This window comes from Lissotriton vulgaris, chromosome 3_1 (genome assembly GCF_964263255.1).
Source record: "Lissotriton vulgaris chromosome 3_1, aLisVul1.2, whole genome shotgun sequence".
NCBI classification, from domain to species: domain Eukaryota; kingdom Metazoa; phylum Chordata; class Amphibia; order Caudata; family Salamandridae; genus Lissotriton; species Lissotriton vulgaris.
In genome coordinates, this window is record NC_141689.1 from 1,370,879,132 (window position 1) to 1,370,905,867 (window position 26,736).

The window sequence follows — 26,736 nt, forward strand, 5'->3', positions numbered from 1 at the left end:
AAGAAGCATTGTCGAACTAGCATTTCTGCACAATATTAGCAACAATGCATATTAAAGTAAACAGTAGCGCACCAAGCTCCCCATCTAGATCTTTCCAACCAGGAGTACAAGTTCCCAAAATAGAATTAGACCAGGTACCGAAAACTACATTTTTTTTTTAAACCCTTTCCAAGGAACCCGCCTGTTTGCCCTGACTGTATCACCTTCTACTAATAGTGTGGCGGACATCTTGGCTTCACTAGTGACTGTGACGTCATGATTGTGGCACTATTGTCCATAGGACTGTCAAACAAATTGTGTTTGAGAAAATATTTTTTGGGGCGTGCTAAGGATGACACAGTTAAGTATTCTCAAATTTGTGCCTAACCATTGTTTAGATTGAAGAAAACAATTACTTTTGATACACTTTTAAAAATGAGAGTAGTACAAGATCCTTCATAATCTCAGGCACCATTCACCCTATTAAAGTGGGCATCTCAGCACTTTATTGCACGACGTTAATTTATGAAAAACAACGAATCACCCTCAAAATATGTAGGAAGATAATGGTTATCACTTGTTTCATGATGCTAATGCTAAACGAACAGAGCCACTTGCATGCTCATGATATAAAAGCCGACGTTTGCGTTCTTTTCTGCCAAGCAGCTGGGTGTCTTCTAGTATATCTTTTTGCATTCAGCCGTCAATTTAGAGCTCAATTGGAACGGCGGTCCAGAATCCTAGACATGTTTTTCCTCACAACCTGGCATATACTTCACACCCAGCTTTGGCAGACTTCATTAACAGGACAGTTTATTACGGTTCAATTAGAAATATATTGTTCCTATCTATAACAATCACCATGTAGCATTTGAATATTCTCCTCATTGAGGTTCCATACCTTAGGTTCTTTACAGTTCAGGATTCTGATGACATTGTCCAATGGTTTTCAAAATAGCTTTATCACAAGCTGCTTCTCGTGACTAACTCCTCTGTTCTTCTGATGGTGCTGCAGGAGGGTGCGTTGAGAGCTTACTACATTCCTGATGACCAGCAAGACTACGAGCTGCAGACCTACTGCCAGCAGGATCTGGTTAGTGATGACATCATCAATAGAAATGGAGCCACAGACGACAGTAGGTGTGTCTTCCGGGAGGCTGTTCCCGAAGCTTGGATCATCCGAGCCAAACCAAAGGATCAAGAAGTAATAAAAATTTACCCTGGCTGGCTCAAGTAAGTTCACGTATCAATTGAGTTATGAGATTTGTGTCTGAAAGAGGCCATTCGTATGTGCTAGTACACTGCTATCTTTCTTCATGCCTACTGCTGAATGGTCTGCATTTCCCATTTGAGCGTGAGGAGTGAAATAGCACTGCCCTTTAGAGACATGAGTTCTAGAGTGGTTACTTATTTAAGAAAATGACTTTCATCTTTGCTAAAGCAGTTTGACTGAAATGGTATTCCCACAGCAAACATTGTGAACATAGGGCCAAATGTGCGAAACACTAGTTGCAAAATACTTTGCAACTAGTATTTTTGCACCCAATGTAACATTTATGAACCCACCTACATAGTAATGGGTCGGTTCACAAAGTTCTGAACTGTAGTGGCTTTGTAATCTGACCTACCTTATCAATATTCATGAGGTATGTCACAAATTGGGATGCACTATGATTGGTGGCCATAAGAGGGATGGTGGCCTATTGGGGTCAGATGGACACAATGTAAGTGATCGCTTTGTCTTTAAGAAAATGGGGCTGCGTAAAAGAAAAATAAACTTCAATCTTCAAATCAAGCTTTATTTTGGCAGAAATGCCTTTAAAGCACACTCATATAAAAAACACATTATCCATAGAAACATATGTTTCACTATAAAAATGTATTCAGATTAAAATAGACAATCCAAAAGCATAAGACATACTTATCTAAAACTCTATATAAAATCATGCAAAATTCTCCCAATAGCTGATGTGTGGGGTAAAATCAATAAGACAGATTTTGTTCAGGACATACGGCAGTGCTACCTTATGTCTGTGTACACAATTTTTGTCTAACTCTTCAAATTGACATCAAATATTGGGATATTGCGAAAGTTATAAGTTGGCTGGAATCACATTTCATTATTCTCAGGGCCACCTTGTGTTCTCTGACACCCAATTTGCGGCGCAAAGGTAATATGCAGGTCTTGCTACTGTTCTGGTATGCCGAGCAAAGAAATATGCCCAAGCGATTCTCTAGCATTCATCTTGATTGCTACAGGTTCTAACTCACCCAGAAAGAGTCTTTCACTATAAGGAAGGCGCCAGTTAAAGAACAAAGCTTTGCATGAGACTATATTGGTTCTTCTTTATGTTGCCAATAGTTGTCCTTAATGAGCATCTGAAAAATAGTAGCCCTAGCCTTCTCAGGAGTGCTCCAGAGACTCTTGCACCCAGTCTTTACGAGAGTCACTTTACATATTTCAGCCAGGATATGTTGTATGAACCGGGAATATGCAGTATTTCATCTAAATACTGTCGAAAAGAGCACAATTCAGGCTTGGCCCAGAGGCATTTCCAGTAGAGGATGGGTTTTAAACCTGTCTTCTCTGAAATAGGTCTAAGGCCAAGGCCCGGTTTAAGGGGGAATAATGGTGTGCTAAGGGAAGCCCTATCAACTGGCGCATAAATCGATTTTCCGCTATTAGTAATGGATTCACATCCCTGCGTCACCATAATTCTGTCCCATATAGAGCTGACTCTAGGGCCTGATGATGAGAACCATGGGACAATTTTGCGATTCCCCGGCTACTTGTTCCATTTAATGCCTGCACTGAGTTACATGGGTGTGCCAATCTAGCTGTTCAGTAGTGTAATCCCCAAATAGTCAAAAGTGCCTACAAGCTCCAGAGATGTCCTTGTGAGCGTAGTTCAGAACCTTGAACTTGGTTTTCACTAAATGAATCTCCAAGCTCCTTTGCATCCAAAAGTCTCTGGAGGCCCATATGTGATTTTGAGAGAAGCAGGGTAGTGTCAGTAAACATGAGAGCAGGAACCCTCTTGTTTGCCAGGCTCAGGCATTGTTATCACAGTGGTTCAAAAAGGGGACTAGACCATTAATATACAATGTGAACAGAGTGGGTGCAAATACGCAACCCTGCCTGCCACCTCTATAGACAGGAAATGGATAAGTTAAGTCACCCATTTGGCCACATCTAACCTGCACAAAGTTATTTTCATGGAGTCTAATCATAACATCCAGCAGGTACCTGGGGACCCCTATTTCGAAAAACACTTACAAGAGAGAGTATCTCAGGTCCAGGTCAGATGCCGAACACTAGTCCCCAAAGCCAACATAGAGAAGAGCACAAGATAATGTGACGGTTTTCCAAAACAATAGCGAGAACCGGAACACTTGATCAGTAGTGCTAGTACGTTCTCAGAAACCAGCTTGCAAAGGACACAGAATTTCATTTGTGGTCAACCAGTCCTGGAGTCCAGTTAGGATTATCCTACTAAACAATTTTTGGGAGATATCTATAGGTGTATGGATGGTATTTCTCAGGAACCCTTTTTCAAGATGGGAATTACTACAGCCTCAGCCCAAGTTGGAGAAACAAACTTATTTTTGTAATTTCACTGATGGGGAGGGGTAACCATTCCCTGTTACAAATGGATACATACTGTGAGAAATCGGCCTGTTGGTTGAGTGGGGTGTGAGCTCTTCTCAAGCAGTAGCCTCAATCCTTGACAGGGTGAACCCCAAAAATTCACTAAATTAACTTGTGCTTAACCCTCTGCTAGCTTGGTACAAAAGCAATGTCGAAGTATTTATGCAGCACACAAAGAGTAGTAAGGTAAAAACACAACACAAGAAAAATCCCACATCAATTTAGAAAAACAGAGTAAATGTCAGTAAATTATTTGTTACCAAAATGACAAAAGTCCAATCAGTTTGGAGATATGCAATTTTAAAGATTTAAGTTAAGCATGGTAAGCATATAAGTATATAGCTCGGAATCTGGGTGGTGGCTTTGCCTTAATTCACAGGAACACACTCTTAAATCTAGCTTTGAGTCCTCTGCGCCTTCCTCTTGTGAATACCTTTGTCTCAGCATTTCAAGTAATAACCTGCCGGTTTGCAAACTTCACACTTTTTATAACCCCCGGGAGACAATCTCCCCTTCATTGAGAAACTGATTGAAATCATCGCTGGCAATGCCGACTCAGCAGTGTCCCAAATCTTCCTTGGTGATTTCAACCCCAATGGCCATGCTGTAAATTGCCTTAAATCATTCTTAAATGATCAAGAATTGATTCAGCGTTGTGACCAACCAACTCATTATAAAGGAGAAATGCGAGACCTCATCATCTCGAAAGGACAGTCCATCACATTGAATACCATTACCCCTTGCGATTGGTCCAACCACCACATCATCCTCTTTTATATTAACAGGGAGGTGTCTATGAGGAAGGCTCAACCAACAAAATCAAAGATCTGGAAAAGGGACCATAGATCAATAAATTCAGATGAACCAGCAGCCCACTGTAAATCTGCCCCATCCTCCAAAGCTGACGTGGTTGAGGTTCAGTTACTCACCGACTCTTACAACACGACCATATCCAACATCATGGATGACATAGCACCACTCCAACAAAAAAATGCCTCAACAAAAATCAAACCGTGGTACAAAGACAATCTAAACATGGAACGCCATATCCTTAGGGCAGTTGAACGTTCCTGGAGATCAAAACCCTCCTTGGACCAACTAAAACTCCATAGAGATGTTAGGAGCTTCTACAACAAATAAATCAAGAGCGCTAAGGCCGACTTCTTCAGACACCAACTTGATCAAGCTGCCAACCGCCCCAAGAAACTTTTCGAATTGGTTAAACAGCAATCAGTGGTAGTTCCAAACCAGTCAGATTCTGGAGTCAGTCCACCCTTATGCGACGAACTGGCTGCTTTCTTCACTCAGAAATCGAGACTCATCTTCATTGAGCTCGCCTTCAAGAGGGCGCTGCTACCATCCATCGGGTCCGCATCACCCCTTAACCTCTTAGAAAAGCGCAAACCTATCAACCTGAACACGAAGAACAATGCATCATGGGGCTCCTTTACCCCATTCAGTGAAAAAGACATCAACAAAATTCTCCAGAATATCCACCAATTCAACCACTTCACTGACTCGCTGCCCATCTTCAAAGAAATAAAACATGTCCTCATCTCCTCCTGGACAAGGATTGTAAACTCTTCACTGTCACAACGCATGATCCCAGACTGCCTAAAAGCAGATCAGGTATCACCTATACTAAATAAAAAAACTAACACAGATAGAGCTGACCTCAATAACTTCTGCCCTATCTCCAACATTCCGACCTTAGCCAAACTCCTAGAAAAATGCGTACAATCCCAACTTTGTGCGCACACAGAGAATTTCCAACTCCTAGACCAGCATTAATATGGCTTTCGGAAAGGGACACAGTACTGAATCGGCTCTCACCCACGTAACGGATGACATTTTAAAAATGCTTGACCAAAACGAATCCTGCCTCCTAATCCTCCTTGACCTTTCCTCCGCATTCAACACCGTCAATCACGACAACCTCCTATCTATTCTGAAGAACAGGATGGGTTTCTGTGGTTGGGTGTTACAATGGTTCTCATCCTTCCTCCACCACAGATCACAAAGAGTCAAGGCAAACTACTCACTCCCCCATCCCTCTCCAGTACTCATGGGGGTCCCCAAGGGTCCACCCTATCTCCTATACTCTTCAACATTTTCTTGGAACCATTAGCTAATTCACTAAATTCCACGTACATTCTCTTCCATATGTATGCGAACGATACACAACTTTATTTGAAAATCTCCTCCCCGGATAACATCATCTCACTCAACACTACCCTAACATCTACTCAAATTTTTTTAACTGAGAACCATCTCCTTCTCAACACCTCTAAATACCTCTAAAATAAAATTTCTTCTCATCTCTCCTCTGAACCACATCCACAAGCTAGACCTTTGGTTGAATCACCTCACTGCTTTCAACTGCACCCTCCTCATTATAGACTCAGCCAAATCTCTCGGAATCACCCTGGACAAGCACCTCAACATGAAGAATCATATCAGCAATGTGTGCAAGGGAACTAATCACTTGACGAGGACACTTAGAAATATCAAACCATTCCTTCCACAAACTGATTTCAAGCAGGTGGTCCAAGCGCTTGTTTAACTGAGGCTTGACTATGGCAGTGCTACGCTCTGTGGCCTTCCCAAACACACCCTGGCTCCACTGAGGGCATCACTGAACGCGGCGGCTAGACGGGTTACAGGTACCAAATTAAATGCGCACATATCCCCAGTCCTAAAATCTCTAAATGGTTGCCCTATGAAGCTCGAATTCAGTTAAAGATTGCTGTTCTGGTGCACAAAGCCCTCAATTTCAAAACTCCCAGGTACCTAGCGCAAAAGCTTGAACTATCCGGTGGCGATAGAGCCTCAAGGAGTGCTAACACTTTCCTTTTGAAACCATACATCTTAAGCAAAAAGAGAACTTGTCACCGAGCCTTCTCCGGCGCTGCCCCAAAGATATGGAACTCTCTTCCACCGGAAGTACGCAGAATCCCCTCAACGATTGCTTTCAAACTGGAAGCCAAAAGATTCCTGATGAACAAATTCTTACCTTAATGGGGCTAGGTTCATCTGCTCGAAGTCATTGATCCTACAACCATTGGATCATTAGTGGATGCTGCTCTTCTTTACCTCATAGTGGGCCCCCCTCTTAGCCCGCTAAGTATCTGTTTATTGTATTACTCTCCTTTGACCCATCTGTGTTGTAATTATGTGATTAATCTGATAGAGACTACTAGCCGCAGATTCCTTAACGTAGAATTATCCCCAGGCGTGAGACTGGATCCGGAAAATGTTCTTTGCCACAGCATCTCTGCGCGCGGGGGGCGGTACCATGTGTCTCCGCCCTGACGTCCGCGGCCATAACATCAGCGAGGTCACATAAACCCCACCCCTGCGCGCTGAGGTCAGTTTTTTCTCTTTTCTGCGTGCAACGCGTATCCGGATCGTGTTCTAGCCTGTTTTCAGGCCTTCTTTTTACACTTTGCGTTGAAGAACAGTGTGTGAATGCCTACGGGCTTCAAGACCTGTACCTCCTGTGCACGCCAGATGTCGGCGACGGACCCTCACCCTATCTGAATGTAGTGTTTGGGCGAGCACCATGACTCGACGGACTGCGAGGCTTGTCAGCATCTCAAACCGAAGTCCCGGCGGGAGCGCCGAATGAAATTGCTGTCGGCCCGCTTGTCCAGGTCGGTGTCATGCCAGTGTTCATCCCCTTCCTCGGAAGCCAGAAGCCGCAGATACCGACTGCGGCATGGCCCTTCGCCACGGCCCCAAGGGCGTCGCTCGCCGGCTGGTAGGTCCTGGAGCTTGTCTCTGAGGCCCTGTCCTCGTTCGGCGGAGGTCGCGGGTTCCCCTCAGGACATGGGCTCTCGCCTGTCACCACCCTACCCGCCGTTTCCTGGTGTTGGGGCGACTAGGGCCCAAATTACAGCCTATGCTGCGGCTCTCCAGGCTTCTGTGGCCCCTCCTCCACCTCCTGAGACGTCTGCGGATCCCTTGCCTAGCGTGGGGTCTTCCACGGAGTCACCGACTGGTTTGGCTTCAGGTTGTAGGAGGGTGGTGTCGTCGAGGTGCGGTTCTGCCAGGCTCCCCTCCTCGACCCACGGCGTCCCTGCCTCGCCGCAAATTCTACAGGGCTCCCTGTGGCGTTGCAGGAGATCACCAGGACTCAGGGCTTGTCCCCGGGTCCCCCTCGGTCCTCTGTGTGGGCGGCTGCCTCGCTGGAGTAGGTTAAGCTATAATTCTCTTGTTTTTGTGGTACTGCAATATTGGTATCAATTTCTTGGCCAAAGATATAAAGCAGTCACATGCCGTTGTTAACCAATACAAAATTCTAGTACTACTAGCTTTACCCACTCATATTTAACAAACAAATTACTCTAAAAAATATCACATTCGCAACAAAAAAAATTTCTTTACTGCAGTTCCATGTCCTTGTCGCCCCCTAACCTTGACCTTGAGGGGTGGTGCAGTCCTACTGCCGGTAATAAATCTTTCAACAAAACATCCCCAGTTTTGGGTTTCATAGTAACGAACGGCTGTCCAGCCGTGAAGCTTGCACCACCGTGCTCAAAAGAAAAGTGGGTCCGTGGTTTGGACCGTCTATCCCACAAACGGAACTATGCAATGTACATCGGCAAACCCACTGGAGGGTGGAAAATAATATTAATTGCCTCTTGGCATCAATACACCCACCAGGGAAAAAGGAACATGAACTACAAATCCCAGCATGCAAGGAAGGAGAAATAAAACACCCACTGATGGGAAAAAGTATTATGAACTATCTATCTCAGCATGCATGGATACCAATTAGAATTCCACTAGAGGCAATAAAGAGCAATTTTGAAAAAATGAAGTGTTGGTTTGTGCTAATTGTGTGGATGCCACGAGAGGAGCCAGTGAACAAGGGCTTTGGTAGCCTGAAACGCGTCGTATGTGCGTTGTTGATCTTAAAAGAATAAAACATCTTGCCAGAAATACTGCGGGGTCTGCGTCTCCTTCGCCGACGCCGCTTGGAGGTTGGAAGTGGGGGGGGGGTTCGAATCTTTATATATATATCTCCCAATGTGACCCTCAGACCTGCGATGCGCTCGGCTCCTGGTGCTCTGCATAGGGGCCGGATTAGAGCCCAAAAGAACAATTTTTACTCCAAGGACGCGGCACTCTAGACGGGGGTTTGTAACCTTGATTTTATTTTTCACTTCTGCTCGACCAAGACGTTTCAGCCTAAAGTGGCTTTGTTCACGGTAAGTGAGCCATCGTTTATTTTTACTTTATATCCCATTTTTGCCATAAGGGGGCATTATGGGATATGTAGTTTTCATACGTTAATGCCAATGTATTTAGAATTTTTTTTCATACAGACAGTCATTGCTTAATATTTCTTTATACATGAAGGAATTTATGCAGCAATTCAGTTCTTCTGAGGTGTACCCCTGGTTAGTACCCGATTAATGTAATTGGCAGTCTCGTTTTCACATTCACTTCGCCTGTGCTTGTATATGGCATTCTGGGATATGTGGTGCAGCGTTATGCGCTCAGGTCCCTTGTCCATTCAATTCTGCCGTACTTTGGCTCAGTTCTCTCAGTTTTGTAACAGCCACGGAATTAGTGCCTCTGTTTGGGTTTATTTCCCTCATTTTTGAGGATGTTCATTTTGTATCCTTTTTCAATCCTTGAAATTTCCTCATTGATTTATAAGGTTCTGTTGATATAGACTGTTCCATACAGTTGATGCTTCATTCTCTGTTTGCTAATTCCGTAATGTTACAATCGGTATATATCAGTCAGTCAGTCAAAGAAACATTTATTTATACCAGTTGGTCCTTAAACACTTTTCATATACAACCAAATCAACTTTTGTCATTACATCACTTAAAAAGACAAGAAATAGTTCACTATATAAAAACTTGAAAAATCAAAATACCTTAAAATATACCCCATCTTCATATCCTCACCATACCATCCCACAACATTAAAACAATCATCATAAATTATCTAAAATGTACAAATCTATATACTCATAAAAACCTTTTAAGTAGCAATCCTCAACCACCCTATGGCAAATATTACATCCAAGAACCTCAATTCAGTTAAAAGTTCCATAGCTTGTACACGGTTTCCAATCCCATATTTTAAAAAGATTGGATGCAAAATAATTTTCCGTGCGGTCAGTACTTTAAAACAATCCAATGAAATATGCAATATATCGCATTTGGTACTCAAGCCACATGTCCAATTTCCCTCTAGATCAATCGTGGCTATTTTCACCTTTTCATTAATATAGCAGGGATTAATTCTGACCCTTAGCTTTAACTCTTCTCTTCTTAAACAGCGATTGGATAGTGAGTCCAATTCAATTGAAATACATTCAGGTTATAGTGTAAAACAGTAAATAGGAATTCAAGGGGGTTTGGGAACTTCTTCAATCAATTAAAGGTTGATGAGCATTAAAAGTTTGTGAGGGTGAATCAAGAAAAACAGTAACTGATGACTGTAAAATGCCTCTTTTGATAACAAGTGCAATTGGATGTATGTAAGCTGTATCCATTCTGTGATTAAAGCACGTGCCATACCACCAAACTTGAAAATAAATAAATGAAGGAGTTTTTCTAGTTTCTAGGACGAGCCTACAAGCAGCGCACATGCGCTGTTGCTTGGCGACCTATTGTATCTAAAAAGAGAAATAAAGGCCCACATGCATCAAGCATTTTTGTAGTCGCAAACGGTGCGATTACTTAAAATCGGCCGTTTGCGACTGCAAAAGTGCTTTTTGGGATGCATGAAGCAATTTTAGAATTCGTAACATTGTTGCGAGTTCTAAAATTGCGGGTGCTTTTAAGAAGTCGCAGATGTGCGATTTCTTAAAAGCAATGCATCATTACTTTCACAAGTGCAAAGTCGCAATTAGGGTGCCAAATTTACCGAGTGGTTGAACCACTCGGTAAATTTGGAAAAAGTGTTTAAAATGCTGCAAATGTTTTTTTTTCTACATTCATGTTTCACACACACATGTCCTTAGGACATGTGTGTGTGAAACATGATGCGAAAAATACATTTCAGGGGTGCATGGGGGGGTCCTTTGGACCCCCCCTGCACCCATGAAATTTTCAAAGTGCCACTCGCAATTTGCTGATGCCTTCCCATTGACTCCTATGGGCCTTTTGGCCCATAGGAATCAATAGGAATTGCGAAAATGCACTTAAGAATTCGGTATTCATTTGGGATTCGGTAAAAATTGCGATTTTTACCGAATCCCAAATGAATACTGAAAACAATGATGCATAGCATTTTGCACTTCTTAATTTGCGATTCCTTATTTTTCGCAAATTAGGAAGTGCAAAATGTAACAATGATGCATGTGGGCCAAAGCCTCTAAAAAACAGCTTTTATCAAACCCATTACCTACCATTTGTTGGCATCATAATCTTTCTTTCCTGCCTTTTAATTCTGCAGCAGATGTGAGATGTCCCTTTGATCTTACTCTCTAACGCATGGTCCAAGTACAGATTGATTTTTCATAATTAGTATTAGACCGCTGGTCGTGCTGTTATTTAGGTACTAATTCTTCTTTTTTCCATAAATAGCAGTCATCTGTGCGTACCCAGCTTTTCAGTGGAGAGTAACGGGGACTGGGTGTAGTTGTATGCTGCTTGAAGCTATCCTGCCCAAGTTCTCATACGTCCGTATCACTCAACCACAAACTTTTAATGATTTGAAATTGTAATCTTCTCTAGGCACGAGCAAAAAAACAGTAGCAGGCACTCTGCGCATGCTTAGGAGAAAAGTGTCTAGCTGTTGCACCGAATCCGGAATAACAAGCTGCTGATACCCCAGGCACAAACCTGAAAACTGTAGATGGAGGTTCATAAAACATCAGGCAGGTTAGATCCTTCTCAGTGAATCGCTCAGAGGTAAGGGGTGCTTCATCGGTGTACCCCCTAGCTGGGCTTCTCTGGGGCAAGGAGACCTTCTTGAACCACTGCCTCAGGTGTGTGGTCAGCCGCTCTCCCTTCTTATAATATGCATTCAACGTGCAAATCTCCCCACTAATTGTTGTATAATCTCCTCCCAACAATCCTGTACCCCAGAATGACAGAAACAAACGTGGATCTTTGTTCATCCATGGTGTAGTCCTTTATTTCACTTCAAGGTACTCATTCCTGGTTAGATATTTACTTTATTAAATTTATCATAGTTCCAGCATAAGGGAAACACACACCTGTACAATTACTTTATGAATGCCCAGAAGATGCAATCATATAAAAGGTTACATTATACAAAAGATTGTATTTATATTATATACATTGGCTTAACCATCAAGACACACAAAGTATGCTGAACTCCCTGGTGCTCACTGTGCCAGCAGGCCCCAACTTGCACTGGCCCCTGGGTACCACCCAGGATTTCCGACAGCACTGATGGAACACATTGACCAGCAGTAATTTTATTGGTAGCACCTTTTCAGCCCTTCATTCCAGCGGTCCCACCACCAGGGCACCGCATATCGCCCTGGCCCCACCGGGGTTCCTGACCCAGGACTCCCCCAAAAGTTCTTAATTCACACCCAGGCCTCCCGAATAGGGCAGTAGAGTCCAGGACCACCAGCAGGTCAGTCGCCCTTCCCGCCAGCCCTGAACCCCTTTAACCACATGGCTGCTGGGTGTTTTCCCCCCCTGTGCTGGAAAATGCCATTTTAGTGGCACCATGACGAGCTCAGCTCGTCATCAGCACACAACACCCGTGGGTGATGACGAGCTGAGCTCGTCATCAGCATCGAAAGGGTTAAATGCTCGCCCTGTTCCGAGGGTCAGTCAGTCCATACAAAAGAGAATCCACATTTCAGTATCCCTAGCCATTTTTCTGCCAGCGAGTCAGGCACCGGGCAAGGTGCTCACTGGCGCTCTGGCCCTCCCCCTCCTATAGCTTGACCGTACCGCGCAATACCTCTGCAATGCCCCCTAAAATTGTCTGAATAAATATCTCTTGACCATTGTTGGACAGATGCGCCCCATCCTTGAGATATAGTTCTTCTTTAGATGCCTGAATCACCTTGTGCCTGATCGTGTGTAGCGAGAAGCCGACCTATGTCTTAGCCACCACATGCCTCAATTTCTTAACTGAACCATTCACCGCTAGTACAGGTGCGCCCTTGGGCCGTACCAGACGGGGTATTACCTCAGACCAAAGCATGACTGTAGCTGGCAACAGGTTCCTTACCCGAGGAAGCATAGAACATAATGCCTTCTTCACCCACTCCGGCCTGAAGGGATCATGTCATTACTAATCCCGGGTGGGTAACTACGCTCCACCAGCGTAGTTTTGCCTACTTTGCATTCCGTTGCGAACGCGGAGTTTAGGCAAAACTACGACTCCTTGGCAGAGCGTAGTTAGTCAGCCCCTCCACCCTCCCAAAGTAATTATAAAGTAATTAAGAAGGCACTTACCTGCTATGGCTGCCTCCTCCTCGCCCTGACCGCTCTCCTTCCTCCTCCCCGCCATCCTTCTTCACTGATAACCCCTACATTGTACATCTTGTGAGTGTGATGTATGGGTTCTCTAAGAAGGAGGAGTGTGAGGACGAGGAAGGAGAGCAGCCATGGCAAGGAAGAGGCAGCCATGGCAGGTAAGTGCCTTTTTTATTACTTTATAATTACTTTGGGAGGGGGGAGGGCGCGTAGCGGAGTGAAGTTCCACAGAGTTGTTTTCCAACTCTGTGGAACTTCACATAGATGCACTCCGCCTGCTCTGCCCAGGTTAGTCATTATACTGCCTTCAAAGTTCTCCTTTCAAGCACATGTGTATTACTGGAAATAGAGTTGGAGAGGGCCACCCCACAACTGCTAACTGTAGATCATGTTGTAAAAAAATAAGGCTAGTACTGCAGCCTCCACCGAATAAAAGGAGCAGATTTAGTAAAATAGCATGCCCTGGTACTGTTCTGACAAAGAGCTCATCCAAGTGACTTCTCTGGATTTCTTTTTATAAATATCTGAAATTTCGATGGCTTTTCACCCAGATAATACAGGTCCTGTATTGGGAGGGGTGGGACGAACAGTTGCACCCTTCTATGGCACTATCACAACTGCCCCCCCCTCCTTGACAACAGTTTGGAGGAGACCTTCATGGAGGATAGGGGTGGGTTGCTGCACAAATGAATTGTTAAACACCTCTACAGTGCTTTTCATCGAGCCTGCTTTTATTTAACACCAGATTGCACCCTTGATAGCCAGGGCTATTAATGTAACAGCATTTCTATACACTCTGCAAAATTATTATTAAGTAGCCAGGGGAAAGGATGTGGCGCAACGGCTAAGGCTGCTGACTTTGCAACTGGGGAACCAGGTTCGAGTCCTGTTTCTTCAGCTCAACTTCCTGTGATTCTGGCTATATAACTTAGGGCCATATGCATCAAACCTTTTTCCCATTTGCAAACGGGCAGATTCTCAGAATCGGCCTGTTTGCGAATTGGAAAAAGCCTTTTGGGATGTATCATCCTAAAAGGCCATCGCAAAATAGAGAATTGCAAAATTTGCAATTCTCTATTTTGCTAATGCAATTAAGGAATTGCACATTGCGAGTCCTTAAATGCAATTCTGGAAGCACAAGAAATTTGATATTTGGCCTTAAGGAATTGCAAATTATCACCAACTTCAAGTTGGTGGTAATTTGTGACTTTCTTTAAAAAAGGACTTTTTAGATTTTTTAAAAGTGCCATATGTCGCACATACGTGCTCTTAGAGCATGTATGTGCGCCAAATGTGCACACATGAATATTTTCAGGGTGCAACAGGGTGCCCTTTTGGCACCCTTGCAACCTTGAAATTGCATTCTCAAATTGCGATTCTCTAATTGTAAATCGCAAATTGAGAATGTCTTCCCATTCATTCCTATGTGCCTCCTAGCCCATAGGAATGAATGGGAAGGTATTGCTTATTTTTGCAAATCCTACATACATTGCATTTTGCGATTCTCTAATTGCGATTCTCTAAAATTTGAGAATTGCAAAACTCTTTTTGATACATATGGCCTCAAATCTCCTGTAATGCAAAAAAAACGAAAAATGTAGGTATCCATGTACAGTTTAACTGGTGCTCAAGTAAAACTCTCCAATTCAGTCCGAGTTCGCGATATATAAAACTGCTGCTGCCAAAACAGTTGATTGCTATCGGTGTGAGCAAGCCAGGCTTTGTACAAGAACAGGAAGCTCGACGCTCACCCTGCTATATAAAGCCATATTTAGAACTGTGACATTAACAAATATTATACATATCACTCCCCACAGGCAAATTAACCCCACACTCCTAATCATTAAATTAATTTTTATCATTTCAGGTGGGTAGGACTGACTCCTGCATCCTTGTTCCTTAGTCAGCGACTTGCATAGTGTCAGGCATGTTTACTGAGTTTACGTTTTACATTCTCAATGCGTGTTTGTAGTTGAACCCTTCTCCTTTCCCTGCAACCCACCAGTCTTATCTGGCCCCACTAGGTTGCGTATTTGCCCTGGCTATATTTGAGAAATAAGTAATGCCTTAGCTGTTTGGCAGCTGACTTTAGAACTGGGGTCCGAGTCCCAGCGCATACCCAACTTCCTGTGATTTTGAGCACATCTCTCAATCTCTCAGTGCCTGTGAACATGAGTGTGGCCTTGTGTAATGTAACTGGTAGTCATGTAAAGTTCTCATGTAAAGTACGCCAATACTATATATATATATATAAAAAACGGAACAGTTGTGGAGCATTATGGGACTTGAAGTCCAGGATGTGAAAGTGGACAATTAATCTGCTAACAGAGCAAAGCAACCTGCAATATTTTACCACTTGGGGGTTACAAGACAACCTAAAGGAAGAAGAGGTACTCTACTTTGCTTTCAGGACTGTGAATTCAGCGTGAAAACTGAAAGACTTACCAACTAACTGTTCCTTTAAATCTGGAGAAATGGACTTGGTCCCTTTTCAATGTTTAAAAGTCCCGTTATATAAATCTTAACGAACCCACAGTTGCGCAGCAAGTGGCATTTGAAAAAGAGTCTTGGCCTCGAAACGTGTCATGCCTACTAACATTTTTTAAATAAAGAGAAACTTTTTGAAGTACTGCTGGTGTGGTCTGGATTGCGTGACGGATGGTGCACGTAGTATTGCAGGATACAATGGAGGTGTCTGACACACCTCGGTACCAGACCCCGATCCGCTGGAGGTGGCACTCTCGTTGTCAGGTTGTTTTACAGAAGCGAGGAGCTTGTTGAAAGGGTGCCCCCCGGCTGCGAAAGGCACTGAAACGGAGATTGTGATGGAGGGAATACCATGCTAGGTGGCCCGCCCCAAACGAAGTGAATGGAGTACAGCAGCAGCCAGGATATGCAGAGGGAGTTCCCTAAGCACGGCGTACTGAAGGCTAAGCCTCGAAGGACTGGAAGCTGCACCTGTGGTAGTAAAATCTCTACCTGCGCATCATGTCTGAGGTATGGAACTATTCCTTTAAAGCACGACAGGCACTCTGTACGTGATGCAACAGTAAAGTTTTACCGTCATCTACATTGAAAACCAGTTAAAAAAAACGGAACAGTTGTGGAGCATTATGGGACTTGGATTCCAGGATGTGAAAGTGGACAATTAATCTGCTAACAGAGCAAAGCAACCTGCATTATTTTACCACTTGGGGGTTCCAAGACAACCTAAAGGAAGAAAAGGTACTCTACTTTGCTTTCAGGACTGTGAATTCAGCGTGAAAACTGAAAGACTTACCAACTAACTGTTCCTTTAAATCTGGAGAAATGGACTTGGTCCCTTTTCAATGTTTAAAAGTCCCGTTATATAAATCTTAACGAACCCACAGTTGCGCAGCAAGTGGCATTTGAAAAAGAGTCTTGGACTCGAAACGCGTCATGCCTACTAACCTTTTTTAAATAAAGAGAAACTTTTTGAAGTACTGCTGGTGTGGTCTGGATTGCGTGACGGATGGTGCACGCAGTATTGCAGGATATATATATATATATATATAGAGGCTCACTGCTGTTCACAGGTCTGTTCAGGCTCTGACTGTGAGCTTGAAATCATCAGAAGGAAGCAGTGCAGGCTGCATTCAGGAGCTGCAGCCTGCACAGAGTTCATTTCGACCATTTCAAAGCAGGGCAGCCACAGCACAAAGTACAGTGCATCAACCCACTTGGGACTTAATTTCATTTTGTAAATTACAAGGAATGAACTGCGCACCCACATGGGTTACAAACTACAAACACCAAGAGGCAGCAGGAGCGCCACGCCCACCAGGGCAGGTGTTTATAATCAAAACTGTGTAGCGCGATGATTCATTCCTGAAAGCAGCCACTGAAGAAAGGATTGTTTATCCTGAAACACGTCTGGCAGTGTCTTTTAAACTGGAAGCCTGTGATTTTGTAAGTGACTGCTGGCAAATGCTCGTGTTTAATTAAAGAACCAAAAGAAGCTTCCTGTGGCCTCCCTCATTGTGCTTTCCTGGTGTTGGATATATATATATATATATAAACATTAGCAAAGCCAATAGCTCTTGACTAATCAAGATCTATTGTCTTTGCCGGTGTTTTTTTAGCCACGTTGTACAGCATGGCTAAAAAGTACAAAAAAAAGTGCTGTGATGCTGAAAACGTCGGCCGCTTTATAGTGCGTTTTCACTTTTAATCATGCTGCATAGCAGTCATGCAGCTGTATAACATGACAACAAAAATATTGACAAAGGCAAATAACTCTACTATTTGGCTTTTCAATGTTTTCCTTGCCATGTTGTAGAGCTGTATGACTGCGGTGCAGCATGTTTTAAAGTTTAAAAAAAAGGGCTATGAAATAAGACATCGTTCACTGTGTTAAAGCACTTTTTTGTACCTTTAACCAGGTTACAGAGCAGTTGTCCTACTGTACAACATGGCTAAAAACCATTAATAAAGCCTATAGATCTCGCATAGACGAGGCCTACTGGATTTGCCGATGCTTGTTAGTTTTCTGCTGAAAAGCAACAGCAATTAATACATAATCAATGCAAATGTTTAGTGGGCAACTACTTCAATCCTCTGAAAGGCTACCCAGAAATATATTGGTGAAGGAAAAATGTACCCTAGTATTCAACATAGAGTTGATTTGTTTCCATACCTTTAACCAAAACTCATGTGTGGTGGGACAGAGAAAATAATATGTTGAAGCTGGAAGGTAGAAAGAAACAATTTGTTCTAATTAAGGCAAGTAGGGTAACCATAAGCCTATTATAAATATAAAAGAAGATTTGAATTGTATGAGCCAATCTGGAGTTTTTTCTAAGATTAAACCGTAGTTTGTTACACCATATAATAGAGCATGATTTCTTGTAGAAATGTTCCCATTGCAATTCAACTTCCAATTTATATCTATTATTTAGGGATATATAGAAGGCTCTGTAAGGTTGAAAGGCTGTAGGAGATGATGAAAACAAAGTTAATTATTGAGGATTATGAGGACTATTGGGATTGTGGGTAGAAATTGTAGGAAGAGATTGTGTGATGGCTTGAACCAGGGAAGTAAATAGTTTATTATGTGAAGGGGGAAGTTAAAGAATGCTTGTGCTTGAGAGAAGAAAATAAAAGAATCACTGTGGAGAAGTTGATGGGCCCAAAGTAAATCCTTGTTTCTCATTGTTTCAAAAAATGTTTTTTTTATTAATCTTTAGAAATTTATCAACTAAATCGAGGAATTTAAAAATGGATCTTTGTCAGAAAGATGAAAGATGAATAGGGGTTATAATAGTCTACACTTATCTGTGTGAATAGGAAAAGACCTGGAAGTGGGTTTGTGAGTGAAAGACAAAAACTCTCTAAAGGGGAAAGGATGTATTCAGAATGATTCCAAGTGAAACCAAAGAGGACAGAATTCGGAATTGCCATTGGGCAAATACTTGGAAGTTTTTTTGAAAAAGAAAGCATGATGATAAGATTAAAAGCCTGGAAAATGTTGTCTTCCTTGCTCATTTCATTTACGTTTAAGAAGAGACAGGGTGGCGTCCAAGATGGCGGTCGAGCTTTAGAGTTGCTCCTGTTGTCCGATGCCTATCCGCTGCCATCTTACCTGACAACGCCGACCTCCTTGAGTAACGAGGCTCGTTGCAGTGCCTGGCAGTCATGAAAAAGCCATTCAAGGTGCTTCCTGACTGGATAGCTGCAGCGTGGGGATCCGCTGGACTGGCAAGCTGCTGGAGTGGTAGCGCGCTGACACACCAAGCTATGTGGTGTTGTCCCCCTTGCTTTCACAGTGGTGCGAGGCGGTTATGTGACCTGAGTTGGTGGGTATTGACTGGAGAGAGGAGATTTAGCCTGAGGGCGAACCCCGCCCTTCCGGGCCCAGTTTGGCCTTGTGGTGGCCTGTGGTGCTTTGGGAGGGAGGGCAGTGGGGGGGGGGGGGGGGGGGGGTAGCAAACCACAGACAACTTCTGAGTGTGAAAAAGGCCGCTTTATTGGAACAGGTGCAAATGACAATATAAACTCCTCGGCCAAATGGCTTACAAAACTAAGCCTCACTAAATATAAACACTTTACCTAACCCCTATTCCCCACCCCTAACAGTTATTTGAAACCCGCCCCCACCCCAGCATTACAACATTACAAAAATACAATATAATAAATTAACGCATAAACCATCAGCCTATAAAACTAAGCATTTCTCATACCAAAACTCCCCTGCCTGCCCCTTCACTACTTTACGATCGCCCAACCTCTGCAAATGCCCCAACAATCAACCTGCCCAACAATCCCTGTCGATGACCCAACTTTAACAATCCAAACCACAACTCCGCCAACCCTGGCAAAAATTCGACCAATCCCCGCCACCCAGAAAGACGGGGGTAGAAAACTGCCCCCCCTTTCTTCCCCCCACCCCCAAAAGACATTGCGTCTGACTAATACAGATTGATAAAACCAACTACCTGAACCTGTAAATTAAAACACCAGAGAATGTTCCTGTACATTAAGACATCTTGAAAGGACTTCTCTCAACTCCAATAGATAAAGGTCCATGCCCATTTTAGACAAATGGACCCCATCACTCCTGAAAAATTCCACAGATTCAAACTTAATGTACCTATGACAAACCCTGCCAAAACCTAAAAACCTACAAAATCTAGAAACTTCCAAATTGGCCTTCCTGCGAACCCTGTCAACCGTCCTGGGATTCCGGGCGCCCCTCCAAATCCTGCGTGGCACCAGCTCAGTCCATAGGACATGGCATCTGGACCACTTCTCCTTCAAAAGAGCCAAATCCCTCTTTATAGCTCTCAGTAAAACCACTCCTTTCACCTCGCAAAGGTCATTCTCCCCCAAATGTATTAGCAAAACATCCGGACATTGCCCCACCTCCAACCATTTATTCAAAGACGGCACCAACTCCCTCCATAACATTCCCCCCTTTCCTCTCCAAACAATTTTAAATAAACGTTTATAGAAACCGAACATCTTTCCAAAATAACAACTGGCAGCTTGAACATGGGCGCATTTTACAAACGAATGCCCCACTATCCAAATGGTCAATTCCGGGGAGCGTGGGCCCGCTACGGAAGCTGAAACAAGAAAATGTAATGTGAGATTCATGAGGCAGAGGTTGACGCAAGCGCTTAATCTGTACCGCACCGCACATAGCGCTGAAAACCGTTGGAAGACCAGCGCCCCAATCGCATAATGTCCTCCCTTGACCAACCCCAGTTGCTAGCTTCAGTGGCCGCACCAATCCTAAAGGAATGAGTCCCAAACTGAGACCCATCCAGGCCTATTTCTTTCAATGCCTTAAGCAGCAACATCCGAAGCTGATAATCAGTCACTCTGCTGCCATCAGCGTAGCGGAAAACTCTCACTCCAACCTCCCCACCAGATTGAGTCCTCCATAGCCTGGCCCAATGCGAAGGACAAGTCGACACCGGGGAAGCCGCCTCTAACCAGACTCCCTTTCCACGACTCCTCTGATCAGTTTTCGCACTAGCAAGCCAAATATGAATGCCATTTTCAGCGAAAAACACCTCTTGCCAAGTTAACCCTAAACGCAACCTAGAACCCAATAACTCAGAAACCCGAAAAGCACCAAAAAACATCCAAACCATGAGCCTGGAAAACAAACAAGACTCAAAAACATCACTGCAAACCAGGGGCAAGACTGCTAACAAATGTGCTAAAATCTGCCAAGATAAGGGCCTACGAGTCAAACAGACCCTACCCCGCTCCCTATCCCAACCCTCCAACATTCTTCTCCCTACTTCTCCCGCAGACAGGGAGTATCCCCACAAACGTTTCCCCATGAAGGAAATACCTGGCCAATTTCCCAGCAATTGTAACTTTAGACAGACCTTTTCCAATCATCTCAAGCAAAAACTGAATCACATCTTCAGAGCGTCTCCACGATTCCTCCCTCCTGCACGCACCAGATGCTATGAATTCCTTCCAGGCCAATGCATAAGCTGAACGCGTAGACAAAGACAGCGCACCTGTATAACCCTACGTTGCCTACATACCACAGATGTTCCGGCATTGGTGTCGGCATCCTGTCCGCCTCCTTGGCCAGCCCATGGAATCTCTTCCACTGCGAAAGAGACAAAGCATCCGCAATGTCATTGTCCACACCAGGAATATGAAGAGCCCTAAAAGAAATGTCATGCCTCAAGCAACCAAGGACAAACACTCTCATCTACTTCAAAACCTGCTCGTCCCTGGCCGATTGCTTATTGATGATGTGTACCACAGCCATCTTATCAATCCTGAATAACACCCTTTTGTGTGCCAATTCTTTGCCCTACAATGTCAATGCCACCAACACCGGGAAGAGCTCCAAAAAAGCAATGCTCTTCCTGCCATTCTTCCACTGTTCAGGCCAACTTTCTGCACACCATTTTCCTTGCCGGTAGATACCAAAACCATCACTGCCTGCCGCGTCCGAAAAAATGTGAACATCCAACTGAAAATTGTCCTCCCTGACCAGTGGTATGCCATTAAAGGAATGCAGAAATGTTCTCCACATACGCAAATCCTCCTTCACCCCCGCCGATCAGCGTACATGATGATGAGGCAGATGATGACCTGACAAAGCCCGCCCAAGCCTCCTGCAAAAGGTCCTCCCTGTCCTAACTACCCTGCAGGCGAAATTGAGATAACCCAACAGTACTTGGATGTCCTTCACTGGTACCTTGTTTTTTGACAGCATTTCCTCCAACAACAACAACATTGTCTCTTTCTTCTCAACTGGCAGGCGCGCCTGCATTTCAACAGAATCAATTTCAATGCCCAAAAAAGACATGGTGGTACATGGACCCATCGTTTTTTCCGGAGCCAGATGCACACCCAATTCCCTCATCAGTTCTTGAAAACCATCCAGCGCACCTTGGCACTCTGTGGAGCCAGGGGAACCCATAAAAAAGAAGTCATCCAAATAATGTGTTACCAGCCACTGTTCCGTGTGATGCGTAAAATACCACTATAAAAAGGTACTGAAACACTCAAAAAGGGCACAGGACATAGAACAACCCATCGGCAACACCTTATCAACGTACCATTGACCTTCAAACTGGATTTCTAGAAGATTCCAATCGTCCGGATGTACGGGCAGCAAACGAAATACAGATTTTATGTCGCATTTCGCCATCTACGCAGCTGCGCCCGCGGTCACAACGTCAACTGAAGAGTATGACACTGAGGCCACCTCCTCGTCAATAAAATCATTGACAGAAAACCCCTCAGGCCACGATAAGTGTTGTATTAACATGTACTGTCCAACTTCTTTTTTGGTTACTACACCAATCGGGGAAATCATCAAGTCATCCAATGGCCAATCCTGAAAAGGGCTAGCCATCCTTCCTTCTCGAACCTCTTTGTCCAATTTGTCCTGTACCACTGCCTTATGCTCAAAAGCTGATGTCAAGTTTTTTGCCCAACGCCTCTGTCGAGGCCCTTCATAACCCAAACGAAACCCCTCTTCAAAACCCTTCAAAAGTATCAGTTTTGCTCTCAGATCTTCATAATCCTGCAAACCAGCCCTAAAAACATCCAGCTTAACTGGCGTAAGAGCCTTTGTGCACAATCCCTTGTGATCCCTTAGCCCCCCTGGTACCTTGAGATTGCTGAGAAGGCCCTGCTGTGTTAACGCCCAGCTGTTGCCACTGCTGACTCTCTTGTGGCTTGAAACCCAGCATTTGACCAAAGGATGCATCCTTCCACACTGAGAGCATTCGTGCTTAAATCTGCAATATTCTCTGGTGCACATGCCCTTATTGAACTCCCGTGCAAAAACCACAGGTGATGCAGAACAATGTCATACATTCACCCCAGTACAGAGATCTGGGCCCAAATCCATGGTTTTTTCGCACTCCACACCACCCCAGTTCAGACATGGCCATATGCAAATCAGTCTGACCCTGTGCCTCATGGGAACAGTCCAGCCTGAACTGCCAAGCCATGCCTTCCCTGGACCGGAAACAAGCTTTCGAGGACCGGTTTCTGGCATTCCAGCCGTCTTCAGCCCGGCTTGCTTGAATCCAGTGGTTTTTGCACTTATTGAACTCCCAGCATGCTCCTGACCCCCCTTGAGTACTTGTTGCAGACCCCACCCCTCCCTGGGTGGGCTTCCCTTGAAAGGGACGATAAATTAAAGGCAAGCCGCTTGCAGTGAATATCGTTTTACCCCCAGCTGATGACCCCATAGTGTGCTGCCATAAGTCTGCATCTAGTTCGCCCCACTTCGCCTCTGAGTCCCAAGCCATCCGAGCCCTGAACTCTTCATCATACTGAGCCCAGGCATACCCACTCCCTGTAAGCTGCGCCTTCCTGATCACATCCATATATTTAAATATGGCTACGCAGCGCTCAGGGAACTTCTCACAATATACACTGGCATATATTAGAAAAGCTGCAGTCCAGTTTTCAATGGTTAAAGGCACCTTAGGCCGCTTGGCCAATTCATATTCTTCTTCCTTTGACCCTTCTTTAGATCGCACTTCTCTGTGCAATAACTTTAAAATCTCCACATATTCACCTTTCCAAATTCTTTCTTTCGTAGCCAGCATCAAATGAGCCCCCATGGGCTTCGTCACACCCACATATGGTAACTTTTTAATCTTTAATTCCTTGCTCGGTACTGGATCTTTAATAGCCACTTCTGGCTCAGTATTCATACCAGTTTCAACTTTTGCGCCTGGCACTACATTCCCCACCGTCCCAACACCTTGATCTTTAACGTATCTTCCCTTATGGAGCTTATCACCCAGCTCCTCCCGCACATCATCACCCCCGGTTCCCACCGACACCATCCTTGGTTTGGCCTGTGGGACAACACTCTCACCTGGCTCTAGCAAGGGTGCCCGACCAGGCGCCGCTCTCCATGCCAACAGTTCAACTGGGTCCACCTTTCGAGGAGCCCTCAACGAGGGGCCGTTCTCTCTCCTGGGTCCCAACGACGCTGCCCTCCTTGGCTGCACCACCTGCATCGTCTGTAAAACACTAGGAGACATATGAGAAGGCACCCCCCTTCCTCATTGTCCCGCACTTCCTCTTCCTCAGGGCTGTCATCCTCATAATCCAACACCACTGGTTCCTCCGTCTGTAGAGGATCAGAAACAAAACCCACACTCCGGGCCTTACCCAGCCCAACATTACTAACACTAGCCCTAGTGGCTTCTGAAATTGATCCATGTGGGGGAGCCGACTGTACCCGCCGGTGCTCCCCTGTGCGTCGGTTGTCTTGAAATCTCTTCTCCATGGCACCAGCTGACCAACTGGCCTTGCTGTGTGGTGGGTCCAACGAGGCCGCGCTGGACCTTCTTGCGCTGACCGCAACGGGATCCCTCACCGGTACGGAATGTGCCGCTCTAGGCTCCACCCTCCCTTCTCCTCGGCGCAGACGGGCCGCACCTCACCCTACTGAGTCTGCCTTCCCGCGACGATCCCTAACCTGTGAAGAAAGATTTTTGACTGGTGTGCTGGGACCTCGAGACAAACTCACTGGCATAACCACCTGCCTGCTCTCCAAAACCCTTACCCCTGCTCCAGCGACGCCAAAACCTATCACTGGCAACTTACCCTTAGGGACCCGAGAACAAACTGTTGAGGAAGGAACCTCCTACACATCACCATCACTCCAATCTAACATACTCTGCTCCGGTGGTGCAGACGTTGACGCTACTTGAAAATCAGGACTCAAACCCCCAACACCCCCTACAGATTCCAAGCGAACCCCTTCATAATTGCGCAACTTCTGAAAACCTTTCAAAACACCGTCGCCCGGCCATCGGCCCACTGGAAACTCTTTCCACCACACCCTTGACACCCTCAGACCAAGAAGGAAAAACATCCAAGCCTTCCCAAGCGTGGGCCCCTGATGCCGGGTCCAACTCTTCCTCACATATCTCAAATTGCTCCCCTTCACCTTCCCCCTCCTCCGAAGCAGTGCTCTGAAACCCCTCCAAAGGTTGTAAGCCACCCCACCCTCCAACCTGTGCCCATTCACCTTCTCCAGCAGAACTGCCCACCCCAGAAAATGCTCTGCTCCCGACGGGCGAGGGGAAAAATAGGAGAGGGCTTAAGGCATTACTGTCATCCTCTTTTCCCAGCCAAGCGTTGTATCCAAATCCTGCCCAGCTTGTACTGAAACAAAATGCTGTGCTCTAACTGGGGCCCTGGCCTCTGTGGCCCACTCCCCCCCACCACTTATATTTACAGCATAGCTCATACCAACCTCTGTGGGAGATTTCTGCCTAAAACGCTCATTAACCACTCTCACCCTCTCAGAAGTGCCCGCTTCCAGGCTTGAAACAAGCACTGACCCCAACTGGCCGTCACCATCTGTACTAATTGAACGCCTGGACTCACCAACACTGTGTGCACTCTGTCCCCCTCGCTCCCCAGACACAACTGAATACCCCATGCGACCCGCCGAAGAGGACGCTGAGCGTCCTTTCCCAGCGCGGCCGCCACCACGTTTCGCACCGCGCTCTGGCGCTGAAAGGGCCTGCTGCTCCTTTAAAAGAACATCCACCGACTCTTCCCCTCGCACGCCGGCCGCACTCCTTCTACCGGCGACGCTCCCTCCACTCACAGCATTTCTCCCCCCTGTCACGCTCACACCGCCTGCAGCCCTCCCACCTTCAATGCCAACCGCACTTACCGCCTCAGTGCTTCCAAACTCGCCGCGTGAGCCACGACGTACCGGGGCCGCCTTCCGCGAACGCAGGCGGCCCCTTTCCACCGCTGCCACCAACCTGGGACGCTTCGGTGACGTGCAAGCCGCCACCGCCGCGGCCACACCAGCCGAAGTTTGCCGTGCCGGGCGCGGCGGTCCAGACACACCGCCCACGACCAGATCAAGGCGACCAGCCTCGCTTAACAAGCGCCTCAGACGACATCACGCACAATGAATGAAATACCCGAACACTAAACCAAAATTCGCCACAAAAATTCCTAGTACCACCTCCCAGCCACCATGTCACCAAAATACAAAATGGTGGCTGGGCGGTGCCAGCCCAACAAATTTATACGTTAGGCTGCATATTGTGTGAGACCAAAAAGGAGCCCAATCTACAAAATGGCCGTCTGAGTCTATAAACTTTCCCCCCCCGCGCCCCTCCCAAACTGCCAGGGGGGGGGACCGGTGGTCGGTCACCCCCCCCAAGCCCCCCATCGGCCACTTGGGCCCGGCTGCAGCTACATAGTATATGTGCCCTGACTGCCGGCAGCCCAGTCCAGTGGTGGCGGGCCCTTCCCTTGCCCACCCGCAAGCGAGAAGTCCCTGATTGCTCCCAGCGGTGCCCAGCCTGCTGTGTTCTTTGCTGTGACAAGGTGACAAGGCCCGGGGTGGAGAAGGAGATATGCGCGGCTGAAGCCCTAGAGCTGAGGTGAGGGCTGCACTGTGATCCAGCTAAATGAAGCCCCCCCCCCCCATCCCTCATTTATTGTCTCTCCTCAGTCCCGAATGTACCCGGCGGGGTGGTGGAATCTGCGGCAAGTCCAACACGGAGGATGGAGGAGGACTGGGAGTGGAGTTGGTAGCTCTGCTCTGCCCCGCCCTCGGAGCTGAGGCTGTGCCTCTGCTGTGGCTAGGGCGAGTATATACTTTTGATTCGGTGGCGGAGTGAGCTGCTGGCAGCTGCAGTGGTGTCCAGAGGGGCACCACAATGC

The 26,736-nt window shown here is 45.7% G+C and overlaps 1 protein-coding gene across 1 annotated transcript in view; it reads left to right on the forward strand.

The window, feature by feature from the left end:
* DGKQ (diacylglycerol kinase theta) overlaps positions 1–26,736 on the forward strand; it is a 1,232,715-nt gene that overhangs the window by 946,731 nt on the left and 259,248 nt on the right. Inside the window, exon 9 of the mRNA XM_086961841.1 lies at positions 995–1,212. Coding sequence (XP_086817967.1) covers positions 995–1,212 — 218 coding nt within the window. The remainder of the gene's footprint in view (positions 1–994; positions 1,213–26,736) is intronic.